The following is a 17046-nucleotide window of genomic DNA, read 5'->3' as shown; positions in this document are numbered from 1 at the left end:
CTATGAAGTTTCATGATCCTAGGCATAAGCGTTCTCGAGTTATCATCCTGAAACCATCTGGTGGACGGATGGACGGACCGACCGGCCTACCGACATGTGCAAGACAGTATACCCCCTCTTCTTCCAAGGGGGGCATAAAAATCAAAATTATGATGTACTGGGAGTTACTCTGATAATTCACATTCTATTTGAAGAATTCCTTTATAGAGAAAAAGCTTTTTTCTTTCTCAAACTGTTAACTCTTTCAGTGCGGGAACCGAATTTTGAAGGCCTTTGCAAACAGTTTGGATCCAGATGAGACGCCACAGAACCGTTTGCTATTTGGATAGTATTCTTTGAAAATAATCAAAGGAAATGCTAATTTTAGAAATTGAGCAGACGACATTTTAGCAGACAACAAATTTCCCAGCATGCAAAGGGTTAAATAGTATTTTTAACCCTGTTCCACTCAGAAGAAAAATGAGAATGGCTTTCTGTAGCCAGCATAAAACCACAACAGCCTGCACATAACTTGCAGGCTGTTCAGGTTTTATGCTGTATGCTGCTCATCAGTATCTTAGGGTTGGAAATGAAGCCTTTAAAACTTGAATTCAGTACGAAAGGTCTTAAATTTAATTGAATATTTTAAGGGACAACAAACGTGTCCAAGTGAATTTATAATCTAAGCAGGAAAGCGTGAAATTCTAATACAGCAAAAGTGACGTACATCATGAGACAAACAATGAAAAAATAAATAAAAATAAAACAAAAGCCCATCAAATCATAGTACCTGGAAGGCTCTCATTGATGTAGTTCTTTTCTATCCTGTGACCGTAGAGCCGTTCAGTGGACACTGAAAACAGGAGAATCAAGAACCATAAGTCATGTGAATTTTCGCCCAAAACACCATAACATTTATCTGAGGCAAAAGCAAATGACATGATGGTTGACAATTATTCTTAAAGCATAAACGGCCATGGTTGACAACATTTCATGAAAACTCAGCATTTAAAAAATGCTTAGTGAAAGAATCATAGATGTGACACTTCAAAAAAGGCACTATTGCAAATAAATGAGTGACTGTCCGACAGACTATTTGTGGTGTCACATGTCCGTTGATATATAGCCAGTTGCTACTTTATATTCGTGAGGTGTGATAGTTCATGAGGAGGTTAATTGTAGCCTTGTGGACATCTTACTGAGACACTTTTAACTTGTTGACAGTACTGGAGCCGAATTTTGAAGGCCTTTGCAAACAGTTTGGATCCAGATAAGATGCCACAGAACGTGTTGTCTCATCAGGATCCAAACTGTTTGCTATTCTGATAGTATTCTTTGAAAAAAATCAAAGAAAATGCTTATTTTAGAAATTCAGCAGACGACATTTTTGCAGACGACAAATTTCCCAGCATGCAAAGGGTTAAGTCTTCATTTGAGCCTTACTCTGGGCAAAATGGGGTTTAATGCAAGGGCATTATAGTGTTGTTTCAGATTAGCCTGTTCAGTCCGCAGAGGCTAACCAGGGAAAACAATTTTTGCCTTCACTGGAATTTTGTTAAGAAGAGAATTTCTTCCACACAAAAATTAATGAAAGCCGAAAGTGTAGTACCCATTAGCCTTTGTGAACAGCAATGGCTAATCTGGTATGGCACTTTAAGGACATGGTATGTGTGCATTGAATTACTGAATTAAGTCAACAAATGGGCTACAATAGTCTACTATGGTTATATGACCATGAACTACTATTGTAGTCCACGGTACTCCATGGTAGTCCACGGTGGGCCATGGTCACTAGTCCACGGTAGTCTATGGTAAATGACCATCATTTTTGTCTAGGAAGTGCTGAATGTAATGTGACGTCCAAGAACTTTTTTGGTTCTGATAACAAAGTTCTCCAGCAATTAATCTTCCTCTGTTAGATTGCCACAAATGATTAATGCTTTTAGATTAACATCTACAACCTTTCATGAGGTACAGACTCCCTCAACAGCCACTCTGGTTTTAACGCAAGTGGTCTAGTGCATTTTAGTAATTGCAGCCATTTGTAATTTTTAAATAGAGACCATTAATTCCATCTTATCTTCTAATACAATAGACTCACTTCAACTAAACGATTTTCTGGCTTAATCAGTCTACAATAATTACTTTGTTCAGATTATGTCTTGTTTCGCGATAATTTATCTCTGATTTTTGCTTTTGTGATTAAAGTAATAAACTGTTTTCATCAAAGTTGATTCTTTGTTTGTGATGTGTTTATCTGAGAACAAACCATTTTTTACAAAGAAGTTTTAATTATTATCAAGAAATCACATATAATATCTATAATATGTTTGTTTATTCTTCCACATTTATTTTTCTTTTACAAAAAATAAAATAGCCATCAATATTTTGCTCTGTTTTAAAGGGACCTTTTCATGTTTGGTAAATTGACAAAATTGAAACAAATTGTTTCAGATTTGCAAATTTTAGTTTTAGTTATGATATTTGCAAGGAAATATTGAAACTGAACATTAACCGTGCTCTCAAATATCCGTTAATGTATCTTTCTACGATTTAACAAGAGCTGTCTCCATAGGATGACATATGCCCCCAATAAACGCTTTGATAAAAGTTATTGAAATGCACTAAGTGACCCCATAACCTAGTTTTTGACCCAGCATGACCCATATTCGAACTTGACCTAGATATTGTCTAGATACAACTTCTGACCAACTTCTGACCAAGTTTGGTAAAGATTGGATGGAAACTAATCGAATTAGAGAGCGGACACGAAAAGTGTGACAGACTGACGGACAGTGCGAAAACTATATAGCCCCTTTTCTTCGAAAGGGGGCATAAAAACCTGAAAATTATAAAGCATACAACCGTAAAATGATTAAATAATTTGAAGAGTTCTGTTGTTATCGTTACTGTGACATTCAGAAGATTGCTTAACAAGTATAAAATACACCTCTCACTGTATTAGCACCGATGGCTGAGTGGTAGGTGGTTATGGATTTTTTTTCTTTAATTTTATTCTTGTATTTTATTTTATTCATTCTAGTGCCGTGTCATAAACAATTGAAAAGACACAAACACCTTCAATAAAGGCATCACAATGGTAATTGTATAACGCATAAATAATATATGCATAAGGAATGGCCAGCTGACACCAGGCTAGCAAAACAGGGATACAGTAGGCTGGGGTGACATTAATAATGATTGTCTTTAGGTAATTACTCGTCAATTCTGTACAAAACAGTAATGCATGACTAATTTACCTGTCATGTAAACAATTACTGTTATAACTACGGACTATTTTTACATTTTATGGCAATACATTGTTCACGAAACCCATGCCAAGCATTTTATGCTGTAAAACAATGGATACTTATCAATAAGTCAGTTTTCCAAATAATTGATTATATTCACAATAAATAAAATAAACGCTTCAGATCCTTTGTGTCACTTTTTAATTAACATTTTGTATAAATGATCATATCACAGCTCAACTCATTTAATATAAGCTGAATAGAGTAATTTACAATAAACAATTATTTGACTTAAATGTTACGTTAAACATATTGAAAATATCTCATCAAACAAAACCAGAGATTTTAATGAAACATTAATATGACCTTTCCCTCAGTATGCAGCAAAGTTGTCTCTTTGACCTTGAACTTTGATGTTGTGATTTGAAAATCATTGGGGATCCGCCTATAATGAGACTGTCCAGCATACACATTTGAGCCCTGCGCTGTGAAACGGGGGTTAAATGCATGTGCGTAAAGTGTCGTACCAGATTAGCCTGTGCAGTCTGCACAGGCTAATCAGGGTCGACACTTTCCGCCTAAACTGCATTTTTGCTAAGGAGATTCTTTCATAAAACTGGAAATTGTCGTCACTGATTAGCCTGTGAGGACTGCACAGGCTAATCTGGGACGACACTCCACGCAAACCCCCTTTTTCACAGAGCACGGCTCATTTATATGATCCTTAGCATTTCGGAGATTACCCGGTATGTGTGGAAAAAATTGTAATGTTACAAGCATAATTGTGAGGGACATCTTTGACCTGTTTGCAATTGTGAATCTTGTACTATAATGGATTAGTTAAAGCCTTACACAGACAGAGGAATAGACAGACAGACTGGCTGAAGTCTATATTTAATCCAGTATACCCCTTTCTATTTTGCAGGGGAAGAGGTTTAAAAAGTTCAGTGCAGAGAACAGCAAAAGTTTACAGGTCTGGTAAGTATACATAATTGTTGTTTAATTACTTCGCCTTGCATGAGGTAATAAGATCATACAAAATGATATATTGAGATTGAAACTTGCTTAACCCTTTATCACTTAGATTTTTAGTCTCTTAGAAAGTAATAATTAATTGAAAACCAGTTTCTTGATAGATTCAAGTTTTAAAGGCTTCAATTCCAATATTTATATACTGATGAGCAGCAAAAAACATAAAACCTGAACAAACTGCGAGTTAATCGCTTGCTGTTCTGGTTTTATGCTGTTTGCATATAGCCATTTTCACTTTGCTTCTGAGTGGGAAAGGGTTAATGATGCAACAATACATGAGCTGTAACTCTTTCAGTGCTGGAACCGAATTTTGAAGGTTACAATATACTAAATACTCGTTCCATGTAGGGCTTTTTTGGGGTGGGATATTACGCGTTTTGGCAAATGTCACGGAATAAATGCGTTTGTTTCATGAATTTAAGGAGCATTGTGAGGTTTTAAGAAAAAAATGCGTTTTCAGAGGAAAATAAGAAAAGAAACGTACAAAAACTCGTCATGAGCATCTCAAATCGCAACAATTTGTGCTGAAAGAACTCACTAACACGTTTTAATAGTTGTTTACTTCTTTTTCTACATAGCTTGTAACAATATTTCAGTATTTTGACCGATTGTTATTATTTAGGGTAATTATTTTACTCCTGAACGCCCGTTATAAATCAAAGCTCCGACCGCGAAAGCCAGATGGCTTATCAGGCGTTATAATAAAATGCATTTTCAAGCATTTCTACGTGAAAGATCGGTCTGAAATTTGGCACGCACATAGAAAATAGGTTTATAAGTATCGAGAGGTGCTTATTTTTCGCGATGTTAACAGTAAATGTTGTCTTATAGGTTACAATATACTAAATACTCGTTCCATGTAGGGCTGTACTCACTAAAAAAATATCATAGTTGAGTCGAAGGCATGTTTTACATCTTAAACTATTGTTCGGGTTTTATCTTTCGGAGATAATGGTAGGGCATAAATAGGTGTTCACGACCGAATCCCTGAAATATGATAAACTTGGAGACTTTAGTAAAGCCTTGCACTGAAAAAGGTTACATTCCACTAAGAAACGGCCGAAAAAAAAGTTGCAAAAACAGTCGATTTTGATTAGCGTCAAGTTCTTTTTTGGTTTGAACATGACATATCTTTTTTATTGCATAAATCGATTCCGCTTAGAATGGCCTTTAAGAAAAGGTATGGTTATGGGGGTCTCTATGTGCAATATGTTGCATTTATTTTCGCTCAAAGTTGTCGCTTTTACATTGAATTATATAGGGAAACTATTTAGTATATTGTGACCTGAAGGCCTTTGCAAACAGTTTGGATCCAGATGAGACGCCACAGAACGTGGCGTCTCATCAGGATCCAAACTGTTTGCTATTATGATAGTATTGTTTGAAAAAAATCAAAGAAAATGCTAATTTGAGAAATTCTGCAGACGACATTTGAGCAGACGACAAATTTCCCAGCATGCAAAGGGGTAAGTAACATGTCAAATCAATGCTTGTGAGTTTTATGTTTAGCATTTTCCTCTCAATGGAAACATATCTGTGAAGTGTTTTGACTAAAAAACCTATCCTAAAAGTTAAGAGAAGTTAATGCAGAGTACATTCTCATAAGTAAATGGTAACATTAGTTAATCTATAGTCAATTGTAATAACTAAATGTTAATATTTTCTTATGTTGAGTACACTCTCATCTGAGGGAACAATAAATATGAATATCAAACCTATACATTTGAACAAGGCATAAAGAATGACATGATTTCACGTCACATAAATACATTATTTCATGAAAAGAAAAAGTCAAAAGACAAGAGACAAAACCTAAGGTGCCTGAAACAGCAAGACATTTATATAAAAAAATGTAGGACTCTTTTCCTTGCCCACTCGTAAAGCAAGTTTACCAAAGTCACATGATTTTTTTTAATAGAAAAAAAAACATACAAACATTTTATAGAAATACTGTTTATATCGTGTTGTTAATGACAGACCCGTGCTTGCAGGATTGTCATTCTATATTTTAATGATTTACAAACTAAGACCAATATAACGCTTTATATTTTCTTCGGTATTGCTCAATGTTTGATTTTCCCAGTGCGAATCTCTTTTCAAGTTATTAAGTCACAAAAAAATTGTCATGCAGTATTTGTTTTCTACTTCAGATGCAGAAAACACTGCAATTGGAATAGAGGTCTGTTTGAATAGACCGCAATATGACAAATTTATTTCATTTTATTTCTTCACATACCCTTTTCAGTTTTTATGCAATAGACATAATGTTATAATGATACTTCAAAGTTACTTTGTAGGTCTCTTACGAGGGACCTATGCGCAGGTTGACAGTTTTCGAAACTGTTGAAGATTTAAACTAACTCTTAGCAATTGGATGTAATTACCTGATGTTGCCTAAACTTAATAATTCAGATAATAATAAAGTGTTATTATGAAAAAAAAATCAGCTATTTTTTATTCCAACCTACACAAAAAAGTAAACGTAAAAGATTTCTAGGAATATTTTTTACATAAAAACTCAAAAGTTATTTCTGTACAACATTAAGAGACCATTTATATTTTCTTTTATTAGGCAACATAAAAAGATAATAACATTATATGTAATGATGCTCAATGCACGAAATTGCACTTCAGACTCAAAATAACAATAATTTGGAAATATTATGAAGTCAACATTAAGCCTCATGGCAACAAAAAAACAATTTAACCTTGTTTGAGACATTTAAGACAGCTGGCAAAAATGTCAGTTCTTTAGTTCTTATATTAAATATTTGACCTTTGACCTTGAAAGTTGACCTTGACCTTATATCTTTGGACCTGCTTCCTTGGCGAAATGTTGTTCATGATTTCATGAACACTTCAAGCCAATCAGGAAGTGTTCATGAACTGTCAAAAAGTTCCTGATCTTGGTTCATGAACTTTTGGACATGAACTGTTCTTAAGACACGTTCATGAACAGTTTATGAATTTTTGTTGAACACTTCATAGTTCATGAACAGTTCTTCATCTAACCATAAATACTTAGTAATGAACATTTCATGAACAATTATTTCTGATGACTTTTCTGAGACAGACTTTGAGGATCCATCATGAATAATTCATGAATTCCTTTGTGCTAGACGTTCATAAATATTTTTGAAAGTAATATTGAAATGTCTAGCATACTAATCTTGTAGATTTGTGAAACCTGTGAAGTTAGTATGAATATGCATAGTATTGTCACCACTGTAAGTAAGAGTTCTTGACCTGTTCTAGAGAATTTTAAGAACATTTGTACAAGAACTGTTCAAGAACTGCCTTCAGGAACAGTTCAATAACTTTTTAAGGACCTTTCCTGTTCTTGAATTATTCTTTAACTATTCTTGAACACTTTAAGAACTTTTTTGAACAACATGTTTCCTTCTGATGTTCTTAAACAGGTCTACACAATGTTTTTGAACATATGATGGACTTTTTAAGAATCCAATATGTTCTTAAAAGGATCTGTCATTGTTCTTGGAAGACTTAAAAGACAAGTTTAAGAACGTTTTAAGGACATCTTATTTCAAGAACAGTTTAAGATGATATCAAGAACTCAAACATGTACATTGCATTGCTGTTTTTACAAAGGAAGAATATTGTGTGCACAGGAAGTTGAAACGGAAGGCACATGGTTTGTGTTATATTTGAAAATGTAAGTCTTTAATAAATTACCGGCTGAACTGATCAGCCATTGGTTCCATTTCAAGTTCTTTGGCACTGTAAGTGTAACCATTTCAGGGAAATCATTGATTAGTAAATTATTTTCGACCTGAAAATGAGACTATTCACAATATTTTCAATACATGAATATTCATGAACATATAGTGCAAAGTTGTATTATGAAATTTAAAGAGTATTATCAAACCACTTGTATCTCAGTTATTAGTGTTATATTTAAATTATTGTTATATGTTGCTATCAATATGTTAAGTGCTAATACAAGACTTGTTTCTTCTTACCCTGACCTGTTTGTTGAGCTTTGATAACCTTTGCATAAATTGACAAATTATTGTTCATGAATAGTTCATGAACACTTCATGCCACCTCAGTTCATGAACTCTTAAAGAACTATGGTTCATGAACTATTCACTGCCAGTCCGTGAACAGAAAATGAGCCATTGAAAAATAGAAGAAAAATGTTCATGAACAGCAAAACCCTGAAGAATTTTTCAAGAATTGTGTTGTTCATGAACTGTTCAAGAACACTTCATGCCATTGGTGTTCATGAATAGTTCATGAACATTTCATGCCATAATGGTTCAAGAATAGTTCATGAACACTTCATGCCATAAGGGTTCAAGAATAGTTCATGAACACTTCATGCCATTAGGTTTCAAGAATATTTCATGAACACTTCATGCCATTAGTGTTCATGAACAGTTCATGAATTAAAATTTCAAGAACATTTCACAGACGTAGCTCATTTTCTGTTCACTGACTATTCGTGAACAATTCATGAACTCAGTTCAAGAACAGTTCATGAACAGTTCACGAATTATTCGTGAACTGCAGAACAACATTTTGCAGGGGTTCTTGCGCGCAAAAAACACAATCCTTGACACTTTTTTTCAGCATAAATTTCTAACCCAGATTTTAACCTCAAAATCAGCCTTTATCAACAGCCAATAAAATACTCCACAAATTTTACGCCAAAAGGCTTAATTCATGAATTCTAGTTAATAGCATTTTCCGAAATGTAAAATTTTAGGGATGCAGCAACCATGCTAACCGAATGTTAATTAGTATGAAACTAACGTTTATCATTATGGAAATGTTCAGTGAATACAACAGTTTGATATTCAACTCTCCAAATCAATAGATTTTGTGCGTGTCTCTTTATATTTAAAGCTAGAGCATTTTTGCTTTAGTAACAGACTGTTTTCTTATACGAGTCTCTAGAAAAGGAAAACGCTGTTAGGGTCATGTTAGAATAATAATTTCCTGTCATAGATATTAAGTTCAATATTTTTGTATAAAATTCTGTTCCTTATCCAGTATATAATTGTTTGAATAAACAAGGTATGTGTTTGTCAGAAACACTATGTCTTCTACTGCGCCACATTGATTTATTTAAAAAAATCATTCGGCAGGTACAGATAATTATCTCCCTTTAAAGCTTATTACTTCCCTTGGATTTGTTTTTTTGACTTATGACCTTGAAGGATGACCATGACCTTTCACCACTCAAAATGTGCAGCTCCATGAGATATACATGCATGCCAAATATGAAGTTGCTATCTTCAATATAGCAAAAGTTATGGCAAAATGTTAAAGTTCGAGCAAACACACAACCCAGTCGAAACGATGACCATGGTAGACCATGGTCATCATGGTTTTTTATGGTTGACCATGGTATTTGATTGTCAGCCATCAAAAACCGTGTTGTAACATGATCAGGAACGTGGTTGGCCATGGTCACAAAAAACATTGACCATGGTTGGCAATGGTGACCATGGTTAACCATGATGTTTAACGTTCATTTAACATAAAATATGCAATAATGTTAATTGTTGCACATGTTTGTGTTCTTGATATAATCTGAAACTGTTCTTTAAATAAGATGGCCTTAAAACTTTCTTAAACTGTGCTTTTAATTCTTCCCTGAACAGTTAATATTATTGCATATTTTATGTTAACGACAATCAAATACCATGGTCAACCATCAAAAACCATGGTGACCATGGTCTACCATGGTCGTTTCGCCTGGGTTGCATTTACAAAGGAAGAATATTGTGTGCACAGGAAGTTGAAACAGAAGCAAGCTGAATGAAGGCACATGGTTTATGTTAAAATTTTGGAAATTTAAGTCTTTAATAAATTATCATAAAAACTAATCAGCCATTGGTTCCATTTCAACTTCTTTGGCACTGTGTTCACTTATGTTTCCCAATTCTGCTACATTGTATCACTCTTTCCTCTGCTTTATGAATGTTTTTGTCATCAACAGAATCAGAAGCATAACCAATCATTTCATCCTCATTAACTGTTCAACAACATGCAGATGAAGTGTCAGCAATTCTAATGATTTAATTACAATGTTGAATTTTATCTTTAAGTTCTTTCAGTAATTCAATGGCCCTGGACACATCCCTTTTGGACTATGAGCCTTTCCACACAAGTGTTCAATGCCAAAAAGTTAATTATTAAAGTAAAACTGCCTTTTATTTCTAGTTTTGGTAAAAAAAAAGAACTATCAAGCCTGACCTTTTTCCTGGAATTATCCAGGAAATTCCTGCAGAAATTCCAGCAGTTATTATTAGCCTTTTTCTGTCAAAAACATGACCACTTATAAAACAGTGGTGCCGTTTTACAAAAGGAAGACCATGGTCATATGACCATGGCAACCACGTTTTGTTAAAAGGAACCACGGTCTTTGACCATGGTCATCATGACCATGGTATTTGGCCATGGTCAACCATGGTATTATACCATGGTCAACCATTGTATTTTACCATGGTCAACCATGGTCATATGATGATGGCCAAAGACTGTGGTGCCATTTAACAAAACGTGATCTGCCATGGTAAACCATGGTCATATGACCATGGTCAACCATGGTTTAGCCATGGTAAACCATGTTGTACCTTGGTCATATGGCCTTCATTTCGCATGGGAAACAAACAAACCAACAAACCAACAGACAGGGCAAAAACAATATGTCCCCCACTATAGTGGTGGGGGACATAAAAAACATACATGTATTATATTTATCTTTCTGTAACAATACTCATTTATACACTGCATTATAGGAAATACAAGGTCAGTAAATGTACATTCAAAGATTTTGAATGTGGTAAAAACAGCCCAAAGCCTTGTGCTTTAAAAGTGTTTATAAACACATGTATACTTAATGAGCAAAACAGAAGATGAATGTGGAACTGCTAGAATGAAACCTGTTTTTTCTTATTTTCTGTAAATGCCAACATCATGTTTCCACGAGCAATTTCACCTAGGAAAGGTGTAATTGATACACCTTAAGATTAACTGAGTGCTGCTTAGTCAAGTATGCTACAGTATAAATGGCAGAAACAACTTAATACACATTTAAAAACATCTGGCTGGTAAATTTGTTATTTTTTGTAAGTGCTATGGTTTATGTTAAATACTTTTTATTAATTGTATATGCTATTAATTTTATTGATAAAACCTTGATATCAATTAGGCCCCTTACAAACAAACATAAGGTACACTGTAACTCCAATATAACGCTCCGTTATAACGCTGAATCGAATATAACACGGGATCCCATTTTTTCTCCAACCTTCCATTTGATTTCTGATTCAAATCCGTATTATGCAACTTCATGTATTTTCAGACAATTCAAAGATGGCGGCAATCACATGTTGATGGCTTTGATTCAACCGTCCGTTGAACCGATTATAATGGCTTCGAGGTTAAACAACACCGACAGCTAATTGGTGTTAATCTGTTGTGTAATGTCAATAAAGGTGTGAAAAACTTGCTTGTCAGTGTTTATTACATGTATTCCTCATCAGAGCGGTTCGGTGCGATAATTTCCATAAGTTAAGTGCAAGCGGGATAGTTATACAATTAAAGTTATTCAAAACAATTAAAACATTCTTACTTTGATATGGTTGCAGTTTGACTATATTAAATGAGCGGCTGTGAAATATACTGCCCACTGTATAAAACAACTTTTTCTGTCATTTCATTATCATTCTAGTATTATGTCATTTAATCTTTCAGTTCGTGTATGAGCAATTAAATAATCCAGACGATTTATTTACATGCGAACGCAGTGTACCAGTAATTGTTAACAGAGTTTCACTTTCATTTTTGAGCGGTATCAGAAAGTCCCCGGGAAACACGTTTTTTGCATGCGTTACAGACGCAATAAAACATTTCTTTGTACATGTATTGTATTGCATTCAATCTAAATTTAAAGTCGCTCGTCCAATGAAAGCTCTGCCCCATAATGCACTGTACTCTTAACACTTCTGAAAATGGCATATGCGTATGGTTGTGTTTACGAATTTCTTAAACATATAATGTTCAAGATTATTATTTTTTAAGTTATGTTGCAATTTTATTGGATTATCGGATAAATGTGCACATACGAAAAGCGCTATGTATACTGTTATCGATACGATTCGGTATATATGCATGTATTTGCGAATGACAACACAGCATGGCAATATACATGACCTATATTATAGGCTATACTACACCTGTTTTTTTTATAGCGCCCTGCAGTAAATGAGCTCAAAACTTATAATGCGGATCCGTTTATAACGCTGTTTCGCGGCTTGGACCCCATTGACCGCGCTATATTGGATTTTCAGTGTATCCAAAATGTAGACACATGCATAACAAACAGATGCAAATTATTTTCTTCATCTAGTTGCTAATTGCAATATGGATGAAATCATTCAGAAAAATAAATATATTTTATTTGTTTACTTTCATATAATGTTTTTTTTAACGAAATTGCTTTAATTTTTTTCCTTTGGGATTATTTTGGACAGCAATTTGGATTTGAAAAAAATAATATTGGGAAAGTCCTCTTTACTAAGACTACTTTATAAAAAAGGGAAGGTTTTACTCACCTAGGTCGTACTTCCGACTACTTCGGAATAGCCTGCGCGACATTGCAACTTACTTTCTTGGGGATATTTCTACAATTCACTCATCTCTATACTCCCAATCACTTTTCCATCCAGTTGATATTTCCATTATTCATTTTCTACACACTTGTTTTTCAGTATGTAATCATGCAATACTAAATGAACGGTTATTGGTAAGGTATATGCAAACTTGCTAACATTTTGTCATCCCTTTCAACACTTCTGTTTTAGAATCTCTTGAAACAGAGATGAATGGTTTGTATCACATGTCACTCTTTTTAAAAAATACACATTTTTCGATAGTACTCAATAAGTTCACTTGAACTTTAACTACATGTATAAACTGTTGTCTTAGAATTTTATTACCAACTGTACAAACAACTTTCACTGAAAAATGGATAAAACAAATAAGAACTTTAATATTTTTTATTAACATAGTATGCAATCTTGAAATACATACGATTTAAACAAATGATTCCTCTTAATAAAGGCAAATTACTGTATCAAATTCAACAATAATATTTCAATGAAAATAATCCATTAATTGAACTGTAAGTGTTACTTTATATTCACACTGTAATGAGACTTTATCTAAAATTCTCCATGAAACTTTCAGTCAGTCACTCAGGAATCAATTTTCTTTCAATTCACACTAAAACAATCAGAGGAAAAACACAATGTAACTTTAAATCCAATAAATGCCACTCAATTATTTTATCCTCAGAAACTCATAAACCAACAATAAGTACAATTGTTCCATGCAACAGAACAATGATTATAGTAAACTCAGCCAGATGTTATATTTCCTACTTCTTGCTGACAATCATACATATGGACTGACTTCATTATAGAAAGAAGGCTCACTGAACACAACTCATCGGTTTGTTTCATTCCGGGAATGATAACTACAAAGCTCAATGTGCTTCTGATTTCATATTGTAGTAAGGATCTTAGGCCACGACTTTTTTTTTTATTGGTTTACAAAAATTATTTTGAAAATGGTCCATCGGGCGGTCGAAAAAAAAAAAAAAAAAAAAAAAAAAACATCATTGGAAAAAAAAGTTAATACTAATAACATCAGAACATCAGTTTAACCTTAAACACAGAGACAAAAAATCAAATTATGCAATGAAACACATCTATATCTTCAAATAAAATGAGTCCTAACAGCACCTTATGTAACATCAGGCAATTTTAAACACTGCATTACATGACATGCGTTCTTCTCCCATTAAAACGAAAAACTGCGCTTCATTTCCATAATTGGATGCGCACCATTACACAATGCGATGCCCGTTGCATAAATCTTATATAAGATAAACTACTCATACACAAATTACCCGGTATGTGTTTGCTCTTACTCGACTTATGAGATCGTACATGAAACAAGAAATATCTTTAAAAAAAGATATACGGCGTTGATTGTGGTCGATGTTTATGAACGATCAAAAGTTATCTCTATGAGATAAAAAGTAGCGGATGCCTTTTTTCTGCGCAGTTGTTAGCTACATCATAAGCAAATCAATTACGGGGTGTTGCGCCAGATTTCGTGGCTTATTTTGCTTTATGTGATATTATTACTCAGATATCTATATTTACAAAATAGAAAAACACAAGAAACATGAAAATAAACGAGTGCATATAGGTCAGCCGGCAATACTCGAATCTTATTTAATTGCATAATTATAGTATAGCGAATTATTGTGGTCATGCTTAATAAACTGGTCTAAATGGATAAATATTTCTAATTAATTTTATCAAAATCGGTCCTTATCATGCAAATTTTGAAACCATATTAAAAATCGATGATTGACATACCACAATGATATCGCCGAATATCTTTATTTAGTATCTTTCTGATCAAAACAGACTTCAAGTGCACAAAGTTTACGAGACGGCGTTTATATAAAGATTTCTGCAACTGACCGCAAACTGACCTTGATACCTTGCGGATTGGAATGCAATGCATTACAGTCACTACGTTATTGTCAGTAAGACACAATGATCGCAACCCCTTTTGCGAACTCCGGTGATGAACTGTATATAAACTCTGACTTTCACAAAATGACCGCGTATTAACCCGAAACATCGCGGGTTGAAATGCAATGCAAGTAAGTACTAAATATGACAACATAGCCTTTAGTTAAACGCTTTTGCGCTGGTAATTCTCTGAAAATAAAAGGTGAACGCACAAACTGTATTTATGTCGAAAATTGATTGTAAAACTGTTCTATCTATTGGGCCTTTTCATTAGAGATAAAATTGTTTCATGCAGTAAAACAGTGTTACAAAGACGCGGATATGTTTCCAATGTTCTGGTGTTATACTCAAATCAGCCAATGGAATAAATGAAGTGTATTCATTTGTACCTAGCCGCGGGAAATTTTATTTGAGTATTATTGGACACTTACAAAGGTCAAGTCAGGGTGAAAAGCTGGCTTATTCAGCTTACGCCGAAAAAAAATCGAGGTAGATCGATCCATGCGTCGTCGCGGTAATGTTTGTCAAAGTTGTTGTTGTCATGAAAACTCGTTGATTTACAACGCAAAACGTCTTATTTGAACTGACGCGAATTAATTTAATCATATTTGTCAACTTCGCTTTTGCTTTATTTTGATAATTTAATCCAAAGTTTAATGTTAGCAAGTGTTTTCTTTTTTACTGGAATTGTAAACAAGGAGTCAGTTAAAGTCTTCCGAAAATGTGCAGTCTGTGTGAATTGACAGTTTGACGTCATCAAAGGAAAGCCGCTTTCTGTCGGAAGCAATAAAGCGACAAATTTCGCGCCGAAAAAATTGGCTTCCTTTGTCTAGCAATCAACATGCCGAATCAATTGTGTGTTTGGTTCTCAATTCCAATCCTCCAATTTAATAAAAGCACGTGCATAGCTCCGCATTCGAATCTTTTGCAGAGAACGGAGGCGGAGTTTAACGGTTAATTGAGCTAGTGTTTTACACAAGTTGAGTTCCGATTTGCCGAAATTACTCGGCCCAAAGCGTTGAAACGACAAATACATTTATCAATGATTTTCCGAGATATACCGATTTGTTCCGATTTCCAAACTTTCTGTACAGTTCCTATAAACTATGGCGGACGTGTTTACAAAATTCCTAAACACATATATCGTAAATAATGGCAGTGTTTTATTGGATTATTTATACTAATTATCAAATACTATCGGGTTTGTTTAATATAATTAACATGTTAAACAATATAGTTGCGTCACAGACACGGAAATAAATTTTGATGGGGTCGACATTTGACTGACGCTGATTTTCTTATTGTCTGTAATTTTTACCCGAAATAAATTTTGAGAAGTGCCCATAAAAGGACTGGTACATAATGTGTCACATTGAAAAATATCCCGATCTCTGCAATTGAATATATGTGAACCAATCGTTGATTGTACTTACTTGATTTTATTCGCAACCGTACTCAAACCGGATCGTTTTTTTTCTCGTTTCGCTCGTTTTGCAGTGCGGTCGGGAATAAAATATTTAAATAAAAGACGATTTTCCGATTTTATTTTTTTTCCCATTTTCCAAAAATTAGGGTCGGCGGTTTTGTAAACCAAGAAATATAAAAGTCGTGGCCTTACTGTATTCAATCATGAAAATCTAGCACCACTAAGGTGACATCTCAATAGACATCCATAAGTAAGCCATGGAATATGTTTCAAAACATCTAAATCATAATAAGAAAAATATCAATATTACACTTAAATATGTATAGTACTTTGTTAAGCAAAAGTGCTTTCTTTTCTGAAAGCTTAATTTCCGTTCAAAGTCAGGTTTCACTTATTGATATATTTGCTTTTTTGTTGGGTGTTTATGAATTTTCTAATGTTCGCTTTATCAATTCAAATCTCAATTTCCAGTTTTTTTATGTCTTTCATTTTTTTAAATAATAATTAGAATAATCAGTCCATTTGAATCACTTGTTTGCTTAACACAACTGTAATTAATGATCAATATTAGTATTATTTTGATTATGATTATAATTATGATTATGATTACGTTTATCATTTTTATTATTACTATTATTATCATTATAATAATAATAATAACTATTATTATTATTATTATTATATTTATTAATATTGTTATTATTATTATTATTATTATTATTATTATTATTATTAGTTATTATTGTTGTTTTATTATAATTATAATAATTTA

At 33.6% G+C, this 17046-nt stretch overlaps 1 protein-coding gene and 1 long non-coding RNA gene across 6 annotated transcripts in view; one reads left to right on the top strand and one right to left on the bottom strand.

Annotated features, from left to right (window-relative positions):
• LOC127839296 (disabled homolog 2-interacting protein-like) overlaps positions 1-17046 on the bottom strand; it is a 210017-nt gene that overhangs the window by 137876 nt on the left and 55095 nt on the right. For 4 of the 5 annotated variants that reach the window (XM_052367574.1, XM_052367575.1, XM_052367572.1 and 1 more), the window contains exon 4: positions 770-832. In XM_052367574.1, coding sequence (XP_052223534.1) covers positions 770-832 — 63 coding nt within the window. Of the gene's footprint in view, positions 1-769; positions 833-12850; positions 13007-17046 lie in introns of those variants that run through there. The other variant, XM_052367577.1, reaches the window with a different exon arrangement.
• Positions 1-17046, top strand: part of LOC127839301 (uncharacterized) — a 50665-nt gene that overhangs the window by 16328 nt on the left and 17291 nt on the right. The window contains exon 2 of the long non-coding RNA XR_008030282.1: positions 4156-4208. This is a non-coding gene — a long non-coding RNA (uncharacterized LOC127839301). The remainder of the gene's footprint in view (positions 1-4155; positions 4209-17046) is intronic.

The sequence above is a fragment of the Dreissena polymorpha genome, chromosome 7, assembly GCF_020536995.1.
Source record: "Dreissena polymorpha isolate Duluth1 chromosome 7, UMN_Dpol_1.0, whole genome shotgun sequence".
In the NCBI taxonomy this organism is placed as follows: domain Eukaryota; kingdom Metazoa; phylum Mollusca; class Bivalvia; order Myida; family Dreissenidae; genus Dreissena; species Dreissena polymorpha.
The sequence above is the reverse complement of the archived record's forward strand: the minus strand, read 5'-3'. Positions and strand labels throughout refer to the sequence as shown.